This window comes from Nilaparvata lugens, chromosome 4 (genome assembly GCF_014356525.2).
Source record: "Nilaparvata lugens isolate BPH chromosome 4, ASM1435652v1, whole genome shotgun sequence".
NCBI lineage: Eukaryota > Metazoa > Arthropoda > Insecta > Hemiptera > Delphacidae > Nilaparvata > Nilaparvata lugens.
This window is the reverse complement of record NC_052507.1, coordinates 74,817,237-74,833,958: the sequence shown is the minus strand read 5'-3', so window position 1 is coordinate 74,833,958 and position 16,722 is coordinate 74,817,237. Positions and strand designations below refer to the sequence as shown.

At 34.5% G+C, this 16,722-nt stretch overlaps 1 protein-coding gene and 1 long non-coding RNA gene across 2 annotated transcripts; one reads left to right on the top strand and one right to left on the bottom strand.

The window, feature by feature from the left end:
- LOC120350958 lies at window positions 1–3,600 on the bottom strand. The gene is made up of 2 exons (XR_005571127.1): window positions 3,448–3,600; window positions 1–508 (listed from the first exon to the last, which is right to left on the bottom strand). It is a non-coding gene; the product is annotated as an uncharacterized LOC120350958 (long non-coding RNA).
- A 24-nt stretch (window positions 3,601–3,624) lies between these two features.
- Window positions 3,625–16,339, top strand: LOC111044326 (phosphoglycerate mutase 2). Its single transcript, XM_022329434.2, has 4 exons — window positions 3,625–4,454; window positions 5,724–5,956; window positions 9,567–9,831; window positions 15,985–16,339. The coding sequence occupies exons 1-4, from the start codon at window positions 4,214–4,216 to the stop codon at window positions 16,149–16,151; spliced, it is 906 nt and encodes a 301-aa protein (XP_022185126.2). The 5' UTR covers window positions 3,625–4,213; the 3' UTR covers window positions 16,152–16,339.
- Window positions 16,340–16,722: the final 383 nt, after the last annotated feature.

Here is a 16,722-nt window from a genome sequence, read left to right as displayed (position 1 = left end):
TAATTATAAAAGTGATTTTATAGTCAAGTTTTTATTAAGTTTTGATGCCACACTCTATACAATATTACAGGGCTCTACCAGTCTGATTGATTTACTAAGTACAATTTCTTCTTCAGAGGAATTTATTCTAAAATATGGATTCAGGCTAGTGAAGCTCAATAAGATGAAATTAGAAGATTATTATCCCTGAATCTCATATATAATACATAAATACATATAAATAGATGGAATCATCAAATTCATTGTTTCCGGCTGGAGAATGCATATAAAACTGGATTCATAGATGAATTGCAAGCCCAATGTCCTTGTTCTCATTCATGTGGTTGTCTTCTTCCTGGCCTGTTGTTTCAGCTCCCACTCCTTGAAATCGATTGGCAGTCTGAGGAAGGATGGTATCCTCTTGCTCTTCCTCATCAACACTGAGGAAATCCTTCAGCTCAGATATATAGATTACCATTTTCGATGCAATCCAGAATCTCTGCTGCAGAAATCTCCTGTTTTCCAGGATCTAAACAGAAATAACAGTGGATAATTAGTATAAAAAAGTATAATTAATTGTGATTGTTTCACAATTTAAAATTATTGAGTACGGTATCAGAGTCATTCAAAATTTTGGAAAAGAATGGAAATTTAAACATGCTCAAATAGTTGGAGCAGGGCCGGTTCTAGACATTTTTCTAGTGGAAACGAACAACATTCCGGCGCCCCCCTCCGCCAAAAAAAAAACTTATACGGTAGTAAGGATTATCTCTGGATACCTTTTAAAATACGAGTAAATATAATTCTTAAGAACGTGCGAAATAATATTTTGAATACCTATAAGTAGAGACTTATTCATATAAATTATTATGAATAAAAGTAGAGACTTGGGTAAGTCTATCAGCATGTGTTTAACAAGCTTGCTGCCTGTATTTATAGAATGAAACATTTGAAAAATTTAAAAACCAATAATTACATATAAAAGTTCGAAGTTATAGTATGTATAAAATAAGTTGAAACTTGACCCTCCATCCGAAGAAAGTACAGTGTAGCCAAATCGTGTAAAATTACAACTTTCTGAAATTTTCAATTCAACGTCAGAATTGGATGTAGAATATCATCCCCGATATCTTAGTAGTGCTTGAATATCACTTCTCTCAGAATCATGGGACGTCGTAATTCGTGATAAATTTATATCAAATTAACAGGGAGAATATCTCCTTTCTATTGGTTTCTGGATCATTTTTATCCGACCTATAGTTATTTTTTAATTAATGATTATGTTCGTCAATGTCCAGACATTTCGATTGAAAAAATCAGCAACACTGCAAGCCACATGATTATAAAATGTAAATCTTTAGGCCCTAAATCTTTAGTCTCTAAATCTTCCATCTTATTCTGTACAAAGTGAAAAATCTGGTGTGGCGCACTCACACAACTTTCCTTGCCGTTATGAGAATTGAATACCTGACGCTAGTGTTCATGCGCATCTCAAGTCTACTTATAAACAAAGATCTGAGCCAGCTGGTGAAAGGACAATAACGCTGGAGACATACGAGGTCTGCTATCTCTTCATAGTGAATCATTTAATAGAATCAACAGTTTGCAATTGGATAATCACATTTTATCGAATTTCGAGCTTATTTTCAATTTTTGGGTAAAATGTTACTAAACATTAATTGTGGAGATTTTCATGTTCAATCTTTTCCACTCTATTTTTTTTTTTTTTTGTTTAAATTGTATCTGAAGGCTGATAATTGGGAATCTAAAATCAAACTTTGAATGGATGGGGCGGAGCTCCTGAAATTTTTACAGATATGGGACTTGTGGCAGTTGATAGAGCGTATCAATGACTATTTAGGTAAAAATTTAATCAAAATCGTTGGAGCCGTTTTCGAGAAAATCGCGAAAAACCCTGTTTTGGACAACATTTTCTCCATTTAAGCCGCCATCTTGAATTGCATTTGATAACAATTTTTCGTGTCGGATCCTTATAGTGTAAGGCCTTAAGAACCAAATTTCAAGTCAATCCGTATAATTGGGAGATGAGATATCGTGTACACAGACGCACATACACTCATACACATACATACACACACACACACATACAGACCAATACCCAAAGACCACTTTTTTGGACTCAGGGGTCCTTGAAACATATAGGAATTTGGAAATTGGGGTAACTTAATTTTTTTCGGAAAGCAATACTTTCCTTACCTATGGTAATATAGTCCAGGCAATGAATGCTCAAAAAAGGGTATAGAGTGAAATGTTTGGAAGACAATTTTTGACCCCGCAGTTCTGTTTAGGGTAGTAAGGAGGTAAACATATCAAAAGTCCCCACCCCAACCCACTGTGCTAAGGGGGTGGGGGTGGTTTGAAGGTACCATTTCTTGGTTTCTCGCATAAAACTCAAAAACTATGTATCCTAAGGACTTTACTATCATATAACAAATTAAAGCTTAGCTTACATAATTTCCTACAATATTTATCCTACAACTTTTTCCATATCTCCTCCAGTTCTTGAGATATACGCTCTTGAAGATGTGACATTTAAAAAAAAACCAAATGCCACGAATTTTTTTCTATTTTTGCTCTTATAACTCTTTAATATCGATGGGAAAAATCCATGCTGATTATGAGCTTGTAGAGCATTGAATTCTCTTCAATTTGATGTATGATTTCACACATTTACGAATTTCCCTACACCTTTTACAGCAGCTTTAGTGTTGAGTGTGAAATCTCCATTTTTGCAACAATAGACCAATATTGACAAAGGAATTTGGAGGGAATATTTTAAACAAAACTTTGGACTTTGCAGCTTTGTTGAGACTAGTTAGGAGGAGAACATATTTAAAGTCCCCATTCCTAACTCATGTGCTAAGGGGATGAGGGTGGTTTAAAAGTTGCATTATTCAGCGTTTTGCTTCGACGCTCATAATTATCTTGAGAACAATGCGTTCAATCGACATAACTATTCGAAAATAAAGCTTGCTAAATTCTCTACATTTTTTGTTCAGTGGAATTTTGTGATATACCCAACAGTTCCCGAGATATTTGCTCTTGAATGTGTGTAATTGTTAAAATAACAGGTTTTTATCCAATGTTTTGCTTTTTCAGGGCTTATAGAGTAAAAATCATGCAGTAAGGCATGCAATTGATAACTTGAAGTAGCATGGTAGTTTCTCCCACGGTATTTAGATGTCGGTTTCTCCGACTTTTCTCTGCTTTCAACTCGGTAAGCTTTTGATGTAAGCAGCATAGATGTTTACATAAAATTATTAGCATTGTCGATACAACAACCCGAACAGCCATTAGTCGTTTAAACACCGATTTCTTGCTGACATGACAGGATTTACTCTGATGGACAGTATTAGAGGAGACTGTGGTTTATAACTATAACTGCGCGAGGTCTACTGTTCACAGAACTACTAGTAGTATAATTGTGAAGGAAAAATGTTGACTTACCAATCTTTTTATTGGACTGATGGACTCAATTGGAGGCCGACGCTATGCCAGCCATGCCACTATACATATCTGTTCTGTGGCCATGCTTCGATCAATACTTCATGGAAACTTTCTACTGTCTGCTCATAGATGGCAGCAGCTTACATTACAGTGCTGACTAAATAATGCAGAATAATTAAACTAACAAAATTATTATTAGTCTCAATACTCTCAATCAAAGGCCTGAATCCTGAATAACATGGAGAAGGAGAACGTAACTCTGGTCTGAAAGGGTTAAGTGCTCTGTAATTTCATGGTTGTGAAATTTATTTCGCCAATATAATTTAGTACGGTAGCCTGGACTTATTTTTAAATCATAAAAAGCAGTAATCAAGATTTTTTAATTTATTCACCAATTTTAATAGATTGAGTACCGGTAAATAATAAAAAAAAATAATTAGCCTATTATTGATGATGTTGATATTTTAAGGTTAGGTCACTGAGAAGATTTCCTTCTACTTTGTGATAAGGTTCAGATTGTTGATTGGGTTGGGTTCAATAATGTTATCATAACCTGAATTTTTTCATTTTACTAATAATGACCAAGTAAAATGTCATATCAGGTAGAAATCAATCAAAAATCCTGTTTCAACACATGATTTTTATCAAAAACATATTATTTGTTCTAACAAACATACACCGATAAAAATACAAAAATAGCCAAGCTTGAAAAATTATTGTAGGCCTACTTGATAGTTGGTTGGTAACAGTACAAAGAAGAACTGAGATGGCAATTGGTCACACTGTCCTTAACCTTGCTAGGTCACTGTGCTTACCCGGTCAAACCAAAAACAAAGTTTTCGACTTACATTCGAACCATTCAACTAAGTTTTTTTACTCTTCTGCTAAAGGATATATAAGAAATAAAATGGCCAAATACACTATCGTAATGGTTCGACACGGTGAAAGCGAATGGAACCAGAAGAACTTGTTTTGTGGCTGGTATGATGCCGACCTTAGCCCAAAAGGTAAGTTTCTATTCTACACGTTTATTTTTGTTTGTATTCTACTTTATATTTTTTATTGTCAATTAAAATTAAGCATAACTTGACTGGGGATATTAGACAGGCAGTGTCAGAATACATGATAAAAGTAGTGGTTCATTAACCAACTTGAGTGTGTCTGGAAATATTCCCACTGAAGCAATTGACTTGATTATTGCAGCTAATGTATAGCCTACAGCTCATTGGTTTAGCGTTATGATTGATAGTCTCTTTCAATACTGTACAAAGGTGAATATACTCTTTAGCACGTTTCAGCCTTATACTAATTAATTGAGTTCAATTTGAGCTCTACCTAATGTCTAAAGAGGGATTATTCTTCACTGCTCTGCATCTGAAACTATCATTTGAGTACCTAGTTGGTGAGGGTACACTCGTTAAGTTGAGTTTCATTAGGGTGTGATCACATTGAATGCGTAACTGTGCATGTCATGTCTGATCATACAAGCGTCGAAAACAAAATCTGGAAAGTGCTATTTAGAAATAGGCCTACGTTGTGACTTGTATGTAGCTGTTCACACTAAACGCAACCACTAGGCAGGGCTACGTGCATGCGTCCAGTGTGAGTGTATATATTGCTCTTTCTACAGTTTGTCTTTTATCTGCGCGCTTGGTCATGCATAACCAAGCTTTCACTCGCACATATTATATTCAATGTGATAAGGCTACATCCTTACATGGAAGACAACTGTGCAATGATAAGATCAGAGACCTTGGGATTGATGACATGATGATGGGATCGCAACTATCGCTACTCCTGGTAGTTTAAATTTTGGAAAACTTATAAAGTTTTCTGAAATTTAAATATGAGACCTAAAGATGGAGTGGCCACCAATAATCAATCTTGAATATAACAATGGTCTTAAAATTATGTGAACCAATTCAAAGGATTTGCATTATTATTGGCCACACCTACAGCAATAACAATCTCAGCCATATATTGAAAGAAACCATCCTTTGAATATGGTACAAATAAGCAATATAGGTATACACTTGATAAGTATTACAAAATAAATGTTTGGCTTGAAAATTTGCAGCACCAACACGAAACGGTCGTCGCCACACCGAAGAATGTTAATTTTTTTCCACTTTAAAGTTTAGTTATATAAAATACGATAGTAATAATAATAGTGAAAACAAGATGGATATCCAACAACACAATAAATGTTTCCTCACCAACACTGACTATAAAATTGTTAATAAAATTTTATTCATTACTTGAGGGATCTTTTCTAGGTATTGAAGAAGCTGAAGCAGCAGGAAAAGCACTTAGTGACGGAAAGTTCAAATTTGACGTTGCCCACACATCAATGCTGGGCAGAGCTCAAAAGACCTTGAATACCATTCTGACCGCGCTCGGCCAAACTGACATTCCCATTTCAAAAACGTGGAGACTGAATGAAAGACATTACGGAGGACTCACAGGTCTCAACAAAGCTGAAACTGCGGAAAAATATGGAGAAGATCAGGTAAACGGATTATTGGTATTTATTACATTATAAGGGTACACTTATGTTGAGGAGGAGGAGGAGGAGGTGGTGGATATGTAGATGTAGCTAGAGGTGGAAGTAGAGGTGAAAATCTATAGTGAGGTCCACGTTATAATGGAAGTGGAGTAAGATAGAACAGAGCATTACCGATTCTCTGCCTCGACATTTATTTATTTCATTGACAATCACACATCATAATTATAATATGATTGGAAGAAGACAACAGGCATAGCCCAAAACTGTATTCTCCCAAATCTTTACAAATATAAAACATTGCCTTTTATAATAGAGGATAACTGATACCGGTATACCTGATGTAATATAACTGTTCATTCCTGTTTTAAATAAGCAATTGTATTTTATTCATCAAGAAAATAAATTGTTGAATAAATTCTCATAATTATTGAGATTATAATTATATTTTGTTAATTATATTTCAACATTTTTAAAAAACTATCTGGCAACGTTGCAGAGCTAGAAAATGATAGCGCTTTGTTGAATGATAGACACCAATGCTTACCAAATACTGCCATTATAACGTGGATCTCATGATAGGCGGTGAACAATGCATCTTTAGAACGCAGCTCGACATAAGCCTACCCGTAACAGATAATAATAAGGTTTTATATATATTTTTGTGTATCTGCCATACGCTAAATAACTTTACTTTAGTTGGCTCTACAGTCCTGGGTGGACCTTGGCCTCCTCAACACAATGCCTCCAATCGTCTCTTCTCTGGGATCTTTGCCGCCAGTTGTTGGATACGCCCAGCACACGCAGATCACCTATCACATCATTTATCCATCTCGGTCTCGGTCTTCCTCTCTTTCTCGTCCCCATCATTTGTCCATCCAGCAGTCTAAGTTGTGTCCTTTCCATATTCATTCTCACCACATGTCCAAGCCATTCCATCCTTCTTGCCTTAATAAATCTTACAATATTTCCTTCCCCTATAGCCTCATCGATTTCGCTGTTATGTCTGGTTCTCCAAACCCCTCCATCACATAGTGGTCCCCAGATCCTTCGATACATCTTTCTCTCCAATGACTTCAGTGCTCTTTCATCCCTGCTCAGCAATGTCCATGTCTCTGCTCCATATGTCACAACCGGTCGGACTAACGTCTTGTACATTTTTACTTTAGTTGCTCTTGATACTATTCTACTCTTAAAAATCCTTTGATTTGCAAAATACGCTCGATTGCCCATCATAATTCTGCTAGAAATTTCTTGGTTAGTCTTATTGTCGGCTGTCAGTGTAACTCCAAGATACTTAAACTCGCTGACACCTTCAATGCTGCAATCATCTGATAGTATCAAGTTGTTTACGTCCCTTCTTCTTTCATTTGCAGACATTCTCATATACCACGCTAAATAAATAATGTTTTATTAACTCAAGAGCTTTTACAAACATAGAGTTTCATCAAATAAATAGTAACTAGATAGTGTGTGTGCTTGATTTAGTGTGTCCTCGAGATGATTGTAACCTATACCTAACTACATATTTAGCTTCACCTATGTAGGGTGCAAAAAGCAAGGATCTACTGGACGGCAAGGCGTCTAAAAGCTGAAGAACAGCCAAGGACGGTCGTTCGATAGAAGAAGATATTAGGGTGTGATCACATTGAATGCGTACATGTGCAAGTCAGATCATGCATGAGCCGAATTTTTTTAAAAGTGCAATTGAAACACGTTGTGGCTTATCTGTCGCTTCTCACACTTAACGCCACCAGTGCACGTGTGCACGTGTTTCGTGTGAGTGTTTTTATGGCTCTTTCCAGATTTCGTCTCTCGTCTGCACGCGTGGTCATGCATAGTTTCGCGTGCACTTGCACATACGTGCATCCAATGTGATCATACCCTTAGGCTCAACTCACACTTATATACATAAGTATATAATAAGTACGGAATATCTACTTTTTCAAATCAGATATCTATTTTCAAATCAGACTTCTTAGGTTCAACTCAGGTCGAGAAGAGACTTGACTCTAGTCGAGAACATGTGTTTTCAAATGGTGACAGTCACAGAGACTAGAGTCGACTGGTCTGAGTGTCACCATTTGGAAACACATGCTTTCGACTAGAGTCGAGTCTCTTCTCGACCTGAGTCGCGTAAGTGTGAGTTGAGCCTAAGAGTACTGTAAGTACCTTTACAAGAGCATTCTACCCATGAACTTGGCTATAGCAGCAATGCACTAGGGTATTCTAGTTACATTTATTCTCAAAACTCTAAAACCCGATTTGATTTTAAATATTGTCATAATAAACCAACTTAATGAATAACTTATTAACAATCAAATTAAAATTTTTTTCATATTTATTAATCTTAAAAAAACAATTTTCATTAAAAACTCAACTGAGTAATTGTCAATATTGTAGAACCGTTCCTTAAATGAATAAAAACACACATATGTTGTCAAATTCTACACTGTTTTATTTGGTACACGACCATGGTTTCGTGACCACACCGGTCACATCATGGAACCATAGTCGTGTACCAAATAAAACTGTAGAATTTGACAACATATGAGTGTTTTTATTCAACAATATTTATTCATGAAGTACTTGTTGATTTTGCTATTGATGATTCTTGTTGGCAGCTTTTAGGCATATTGATTAATTTTCGGCAATGAAACTGTGGTGCTTATCCAAATTTATAATTTCTCATATCAAATTTGTTGTGTAAAATTAAGATTTTCTCATACAAGCCCTTGTGAGTTGAAAACTGTATATTCAGGCTCAGTTGCACAAAAGCCGGTTAAATTTTTATCGTGATTAATTTCACGAGAACCAATCAGAGAAGGCTTTTTTTAAAAAGAAGACCTCTCTGATAAGTTCTCGTAAAAGTAATCACGATTTTAACCAGCTTTTGTGCAACAGGCACTCAATGTGATGGCATTGATGAACTGATTTACCATTGTCACATTGTATTAATTTATTCAGTCTATTGGGATTACATAAGAAGTAATATTTTCACACAATTTGGCAGCGATTCAATATAATATAATTCAAATTATAATTATTATTGAACGAAAATCCTAAGTAAATGCTGCAAATCACCCCGAAGACCTCTGCTACTGCAGACATTGACAACAGGGCTAACAGCTAGATGGAAATTCGATGAGAACTACTATCCAAAAATAGTTACCAAACTGACAATCTCTGGATAGCAGCGCTCATTTTATACGAAGCCAGCGCTCATTTTATTTTTGGATAGTAGTTCTCATCGAATTTCCATCAAGCTGTTAGCCCTGTTGTCAATGTCTGCAGTAGCAGAGGTCTTCGGGGTGATTTGCAGAATTTATTTAGGATTTTCGTTCAATAATAATTACTCGTATATATTAATTAGCATTTGAATAAATGCATTCTCTATTTAATTCCATCTGTAATTCAAATTAATTTGGTCAGATGGAAGCTCAAGTCTCAACCCACTTTATCTACACTATAATTGGATATGAAGTGGTACAATTGGATTGTTTGAAGACAGAGGACCTTGTAGGAATGTTGTGGATGACGCCAAAGCCCACACTGGGCTGTAGAGCTGAAGAAAAATAATTGGACTTGATTTTGAATTTTCTGCTCTTTTCTATAGGTGAAAATCTGGAGACGCAGCTTCGATATTCCACCTCCACCAATGGAACCAGGCCATGCTTATTACAAGGCAATTGTGGAGGACCCAAGGTACAAGGATGGGCCATCCAAAGCTGAATTTCCAATGTTTGAGTCTTTGAAATTGACAATCGAAAGAACTCTGCCCTACTGGAATGAGACGATCATTCCTCAACTGAAAGAAGGAAAGAAGATCATAATTGCTGCTCATGGAAACAGTCTTCGTGGAATCGTCAAACATCTAGACAGTAAGTTATTTATCATTTATTCATTTATTTATTCCATTGGAATTACAGATCATAATTATAATAAATATAATATGATTGGGAGAAGACAACAGGCATAGCCCAAAACTGTCATCTCCCAAATTTTTACAAATAAAAGTTTCAAAAAAGAATAAGGTTAAGATTTCACTTTCACTTCAAAACGTCCAATTTCCACTTCAAAACTAATGACTAAACTAAAAATTTTGAATTTTGATAGGTATTTAAAAACTGATTAAAAACAAACATATTTCACTCAAATCTCTACAGATTGGAAATTTTTGAGTAATTTTGCAAAATTTTGAGCTAGAAAAGAAACACAACACTTCACTATTATTATAACATATGATAACATAAATATGATAAATAAAATAAATCATATACTATTCAACGAGCAACTTCTGTTTAGATGTTGATATGTTTGTATTTCACCGGATCTCGAAAACGGCTCTAACGATTCTCACGAAATTCAGAACATAGTAGGTTTACAATATAAAGATTGGATTGCACTAGGTCTCATCTCTGGGAAAACTCGCTGAAGGACATTAAAAGGATAATAATAATAATTATTATTATTCAACCTTAGAAAAGCAGCTGATAATAATTATTTCGTCGTCTGTTGGTGATGGAATTGAGTGAGCGAGTTCATGTGTGTGGGACTGTGTCAAAATTATGACTCAGCTGTTGAACTTGGTGCCGGTTGCAAAAAAGCTGGGCTATTTTCAATCCTGATTAATTCCGGTAGATCCATCTTTTTGAAATGGTCCTGAGGCTTTGATAATCGGCTTTGCCTCGGGCTTCAAACTTTCCCCTAAAGAAAAAACAGCACTTTTCACTCTAGATATACAAATAACTATTAATATGGTCTGGCCCTTTTTAGTCCTACTGACATTACTATTACTACAGAAAATTGATGCTAATTGAATTTTTTGTAGTTTTATCCAGCAAGGTTTTTCGAATTTTGTAGTCTTTGAGATATCCATTTTGAATTTATTCTATGTTCAGACTAGAGTAAAATTCTTTCAATTTTCTGCCTAAGTTCGTATAGTGAGGAAATAGAGGTAAAGTCAACGTCGAGATAGAGGTGCCTTAATCAACACAAATAATACTTGTTTGTCATGGAGCGCCTTAACCCTCCTCAATATGCAATGCTATATCTACCTCTATCTTGAACTTTCCCTCTCCCTCTACTCCCACCTCCTTACTGTGCGAGCACCTTTATAACACTTGAAACAAACATAAAAAATAAAATAATAAAACACATTTTTTTTTAATGAAAATGAATTTTTTATTTTTTGTAATGGAAAAACGAATAATTTATTTTTGCTTGCAACTGTTCTGTCGTTTGCACTGAGCGATCCCAACAGATATTGCTTGTTTCATTCTTCTGTGAATTGTAATTATTATCAAAATCGTCATCATTATTATTAGTAGCTCTGTGAACAGTGACCTCACGCAGTATTCTCATCCACAAGTACCTGATGTCACCTGTTTTAAATGTTAACAACTCAGTTCACGTTTGAATTAGTATTCCATATGATATAATGCATCCAGTTCCGTGATAATATTACTAGTAGTTCTGTGAACAGTAGACCTCACGCAGTATCTCATCCACAAGTACCTGATGTCACCTGTTTTAAATGTTAACAAACTCAGTTCACGTTTGAATTAGTATTCCATATTTATTTATTTATTAAAAACACACAAAACAAGACAAAACAAAATTACAAAGATTTACGAAACAAATAAGACACTAAAATGTTACAAATATAAAAAAACAATGGCTTAGTGTTTGGGTGTGTTGGAGAAGAGAAAAATGGGGGGAAGGAAGAAAACAGAGGAATAGGTACCCAAAATAAAGGTAAGCGAGTCCACTGAAAAAAGAAAAAAACTGATGAAAACCCAATGCTGGAGCAGAAATCTCGAGTCATATATCTAAATGGAAGAAGAAATTACTGTATGTCCAGTTTTTATATCCAGTTAATTTTTCCACTGATCTTATTGTCCATGAGAAAGTGATTTGGAATGAGGTTTATTATTTTAGTACCTATGTAAATTAATTGCCTCCTTATACATTCAATATCAGTGTTATAGATTACATATTTGTTAGCAGTGGCCCTTAGATTATAATAATTGAGAGTAGAGTTTATTGTGAGAGGAAAATCGGATCTATATTTTATTAAGTACTCAATTACGGTTTTTATGTATAATTGACGTATAGTCATGACCTCAAAATCACTAAAAACCATATCCGTTGGATAGAGCCTGGGTTTGCTTAATATAGTTTAATTATCAGTTTTTGTGCTACAAATAATTCAGCAATATGACAGTTGAAACAGCCTCCCCAAACAACTATGCCATACTGCAAAATTGACTCGACTAGAGCATGATACATCATTTTTAGGTGGTTCTTATTAAGAAATCTGTTAACTTGATAAAATTTAAAAGATAAATATCTAATTTTTCTACATATGTATTTAATATGAACATCCCATTTAAGGTTTCCATCTTATAATTCCCAAATACTTAGTATTATTGACTTTTTAATGGTGGGACAATCACAATTACCCAAGTTTAAATTGCACTGAGAATGGAGTCTCAAATCTTGATTCTGATGGGCACGCATAATAATACCATGACTGCAAAACAAAATATTGAAACCAAAGACCTTAATGATGCATACCTCTTTAAGGTATTTGATTGAAACTATAGACCTTATAGATGTACAGAAATAGACTGGCTTCTCCAGACATAATCTGTGTAATCACTTGTCAGCTAATTGATTATGAATTCTGTAACTCTGTTATGGGGTAACTCTAGCGGGGCAAAATATATTTTCCTTTGCCAGAAAAGAGCTCTACGCACAGTATTAAATCTAGGCATGAGAGAATGAGAGAATCTTGTAGGCCGTTTTTTTCAGCCAATGGTGTTCTGACTCTTCCTCGTATTTTTATGTTGGACTGTTTAATGTATGTGACCTTAGTCTTTTCAATTTAAGAGGAAACATCCACGAATATAACACAAGAGCTTTCACTCAGATTGATCCAAGTCGAGTTGAGCTAACTAAGACACAAAAAGTGTATAGCTATGTTGGTGTAAAAATGTTTAATGCTCTATCACCTGAAGTTAGAAATTATGAATGTAAAAGATTCAAATATATTATAACAAAATGGTTGAAGGAGCGAGCATTTTACTCTGTTGAAGAGATTTTAACTAGTGACTCTCATCCATAATATTATGAGTTTTAATTTTATTATAGTTTTTATAATGTAAGTTAATCTGACCTGTACTTGATCCTAGTATTAATATTTTGATATTTATGTCAAGTGACTTTTTTCTATGCAATTTTGTTTGTGACAATAAAAAAAATTCTTGATTATTGAATAATTCTATAGTCTGATTATCCCATATTTAGAGTAGATGATATTCAGCAAAGATGCCTCATTAATGTCTTTGATATTCAGTACAGTGATATCGGGGTATGGAGGAATTCCTTTTCCTTTCATATTATCCTTTAAATGCAAAATTTCAAAAAACCTTGTGTATACATCGACGTGCAGTTGAAAAAGGAATATTTCTGCCAAATCTCATAGAATTCTATCAACGCGTTTGGCCGTAATCGCGTTACATACAGACAGACAAAAGCAAGTCCGAGTTAAAACATAGAACTCACTACGTTCGGTCAATTAGATTCTCAGAAAAAAACTGACAAATAATTGTTTGATTTTTAATTTGTACGATTTTTGTGATTTTGATTATCAGAGTATAATTTTGCAATTGTTTGTCATGGAGCGCCTTAACCCTCCTCAATATGCAATGCTATATCTACCTCTATCTTGAACTTTCCCTCTCCCTCTACTCCCACCTCCTTACTGTGCGAGCACCTTTATAACGCTTGAAACAAGCATAAAAAATAAAATAATAAAACACATTTTTTTTAAATGAAAATGAATTTTTTATTTTTTGTAATGGAAAAACGAATAATTTATTTTTGCTTGCAACTGTTCTGTCGTTTGCACTGAGCGATCCCAACAGATATTGCTTGTTTCATTCTTCTGTGAATTGTAATTATTATCAAAATCGTCATCATTATTACTAGTAGTTCTGTGAACAGTAGACCTCACGTAGTATTCTCATCCACAAGTACCTGATGTCACCTGTTTTAAATGTTAACAAACTCAGTTCACGTTTGAATTAGTATTCCAAATGATATAATGCATCCAGTTCCGTGATAATATTACTAGTAGTTCTGTGAACAGTAGACCTCACGCAGTATTCTCATCCACAAGTACCTGATGTCACCTGTTTTAAATGTTAACAAACTCAGTTCACGTTTGAATTAGTATTCCATATGTTATAATTCATCCAGTACCGTGATAATATTACTAGTAGTTCTGTGAACAGTAGACCTCACGCAGTATTCTCATCCACAAGTACCTGATGTCACCTGTTTTAAATGTTAACAAACTCAGTTCACGTTTGAATTAGTATTCCATATGATATAATGCATCCAGTTCCGTGATAATATTACTAGTAGTTCTGTGAACAGTAGACCTCACGCAGTATTCTCATCCACAAGTACCTGATGTCACCTGTTTTAAATGTTATCAAACTCAGTTCACGTTTGAATTAGTATTCCATATGATATAATTCATCCAGTACCGTGATAATATTACTAGTAGTTCTGTGAACAGTAGACCTCTCGCAGTATTCTCATCTACAAGTACCTGATGTCACCTGTTTTAGATTTTAACAAACTCAGTTCACGTTTGAATTAGTATTCCATAATATGATATAATTCATCCAGTTCCGTGATAATCTTTCTATCTGATAAAAATTATTTTTTTCAATCAAAAATATGATAATTTCTTCAGCATTATCTAATTAATTTGATTATTTTTAATCACCTTTTGAATTAGTTTTTTCGAATGTGAGAATATTGATACTGATGGGCACGCATAATAATACCATGACTGCAAAACAAAATATTGAAACCAAAGACCTTAATGATGCATACCTCTTTAAGGTATTTGATTGAAACTATAGACCTTATAGATGTACAGAAATAGACTGGCTTCTCCAGACATCATCTGTGTAATCACTTGTCAGCTAATTGATTATGAATTCTGGAACTCTGTTATGGGGTAACTCTAGCGGGGCAGAAGATGTTTTCCTTGCCAGAAAAGAGCTCTACATACAGTTATTAAATCTAGGCATGAGAGAATCTTGTAGGCAGTTTTTTTCAGCCAATGGTGTTCTGACTCTTACTCGTATTTTTATGTTGGACTGTTTAATGTATGTGAAGAATAACCTCAGTCTTTTCAATTTAAGAGGAAACATCCATGAATATAACACAAGAGCTGTCACTCAGATTGATCCAAGTCGAGTTAAGCTAACTAAGACACAAAAAGTGTATAGCTATGTTGGTGTAAAAATGTTAAATGCTCTTATCACCTGAAGTTAGAAATTATGAATGTAAAAGATTCAAATATATTATAACAAAATGGTTGAAGGAGCGAGCATTTTACTCTGTTGAAGAGATTTTAACTAGTGACTCTCATCCATAATATTATGAGTTTTAATTCTATTATAGTTTTTATAATGTAAGTTAATCTGACCTGTACTTGATCCTAGTATTAATATTGTGATATTTATGTCAAGTGACTTTTTTCTATGCTATTTTGTTTGTGACAATAAAAAAAAATTCTTGATTATTGAATAATTCTATAGTCTGATTATCCCATATTTACAGTAGATGATATTCAGCAAAGATACCTCATTAAGGTCTTTGATATTCAGTACAGTGATATCGGGGTATGGAGGAATTCCTTTTCCTTTCAAATTATCCTTTAAATGCAAAATTTCAAAAAAACCTTGTGTATACATCGACGCGCAGTTGAAAAAGGAATATTTCTGCCAAATCTCATAGAATTCTATCAACGCGTTTGGCCGTAATCGCGTTACATACAGACAGACAAAAGCAAGTCCGAGTTAAAACATAGACCTCACTACGTTCGGTCAATTAGATTCTCGAAAAAAACTGATAAATAATTGTTATTTCAAGATTGATTTTTAATTTGTAAGAGTTTTGTTAAATTGATTGTAAGAGTATAATTTTGCAATTGTTTGTCATTTCAGATATGTCTGATGAAGCGATTATGGGTCTCAATCTCCCGACTGGAATTCCGTTTGTTTATGAGCTTGATGCTAGCTTCAAGCCAGTGGTTTCAATGAAATTCCTTGGTGACGAAGAGACCGTAAAGAAGGCCATGGAAGCTGTGGCAGCTCAGGGAAAAGCAAAATGAAAACGTTTTTACTCGAAATCTATCGACACTTTTATATCTTGAATTTGTATATAAGATCATTTAATGCCAATTATTTATTTTCTAGCTCACAATTTATACAGAAATATGTATTTTTCTAAAAAGAATAATTTGTTAGCATTGTAAATTTTTTAAAAGTGATATAAAGAGAACTTGCCAAGCAGGAACAATTATTCTACTTCAATCTCTGGATCCTTTCCCATTCAAAAGTGAACCATATAAACTGTACCTTATAATAGAACAAAACTGTACTGTAGTAGGCTAGTAGTAAAAAACAAACCTATTATAACCAGGCTTAGGGTACCCGCTAAGGGCGAGACTATACTTGCCATTTTTACTTTCCTTGCCCTATTACCATAGGTAAGAAAAGTATTGCTTTCCGAAAAAAATTGAGGTACCCCAATTTCTATACGTTTCAAGGTCCCCTGAGTCCAAAAAAGTGGTTTTTGGGTATTGGTCTGTATGTGTGTGTGTGTATGTGCGTCTTTGTACACGATATCTCATCTCCCAATTAACGGAATGACTTGAAATTTGGAACTTAAGGTCCTTACAC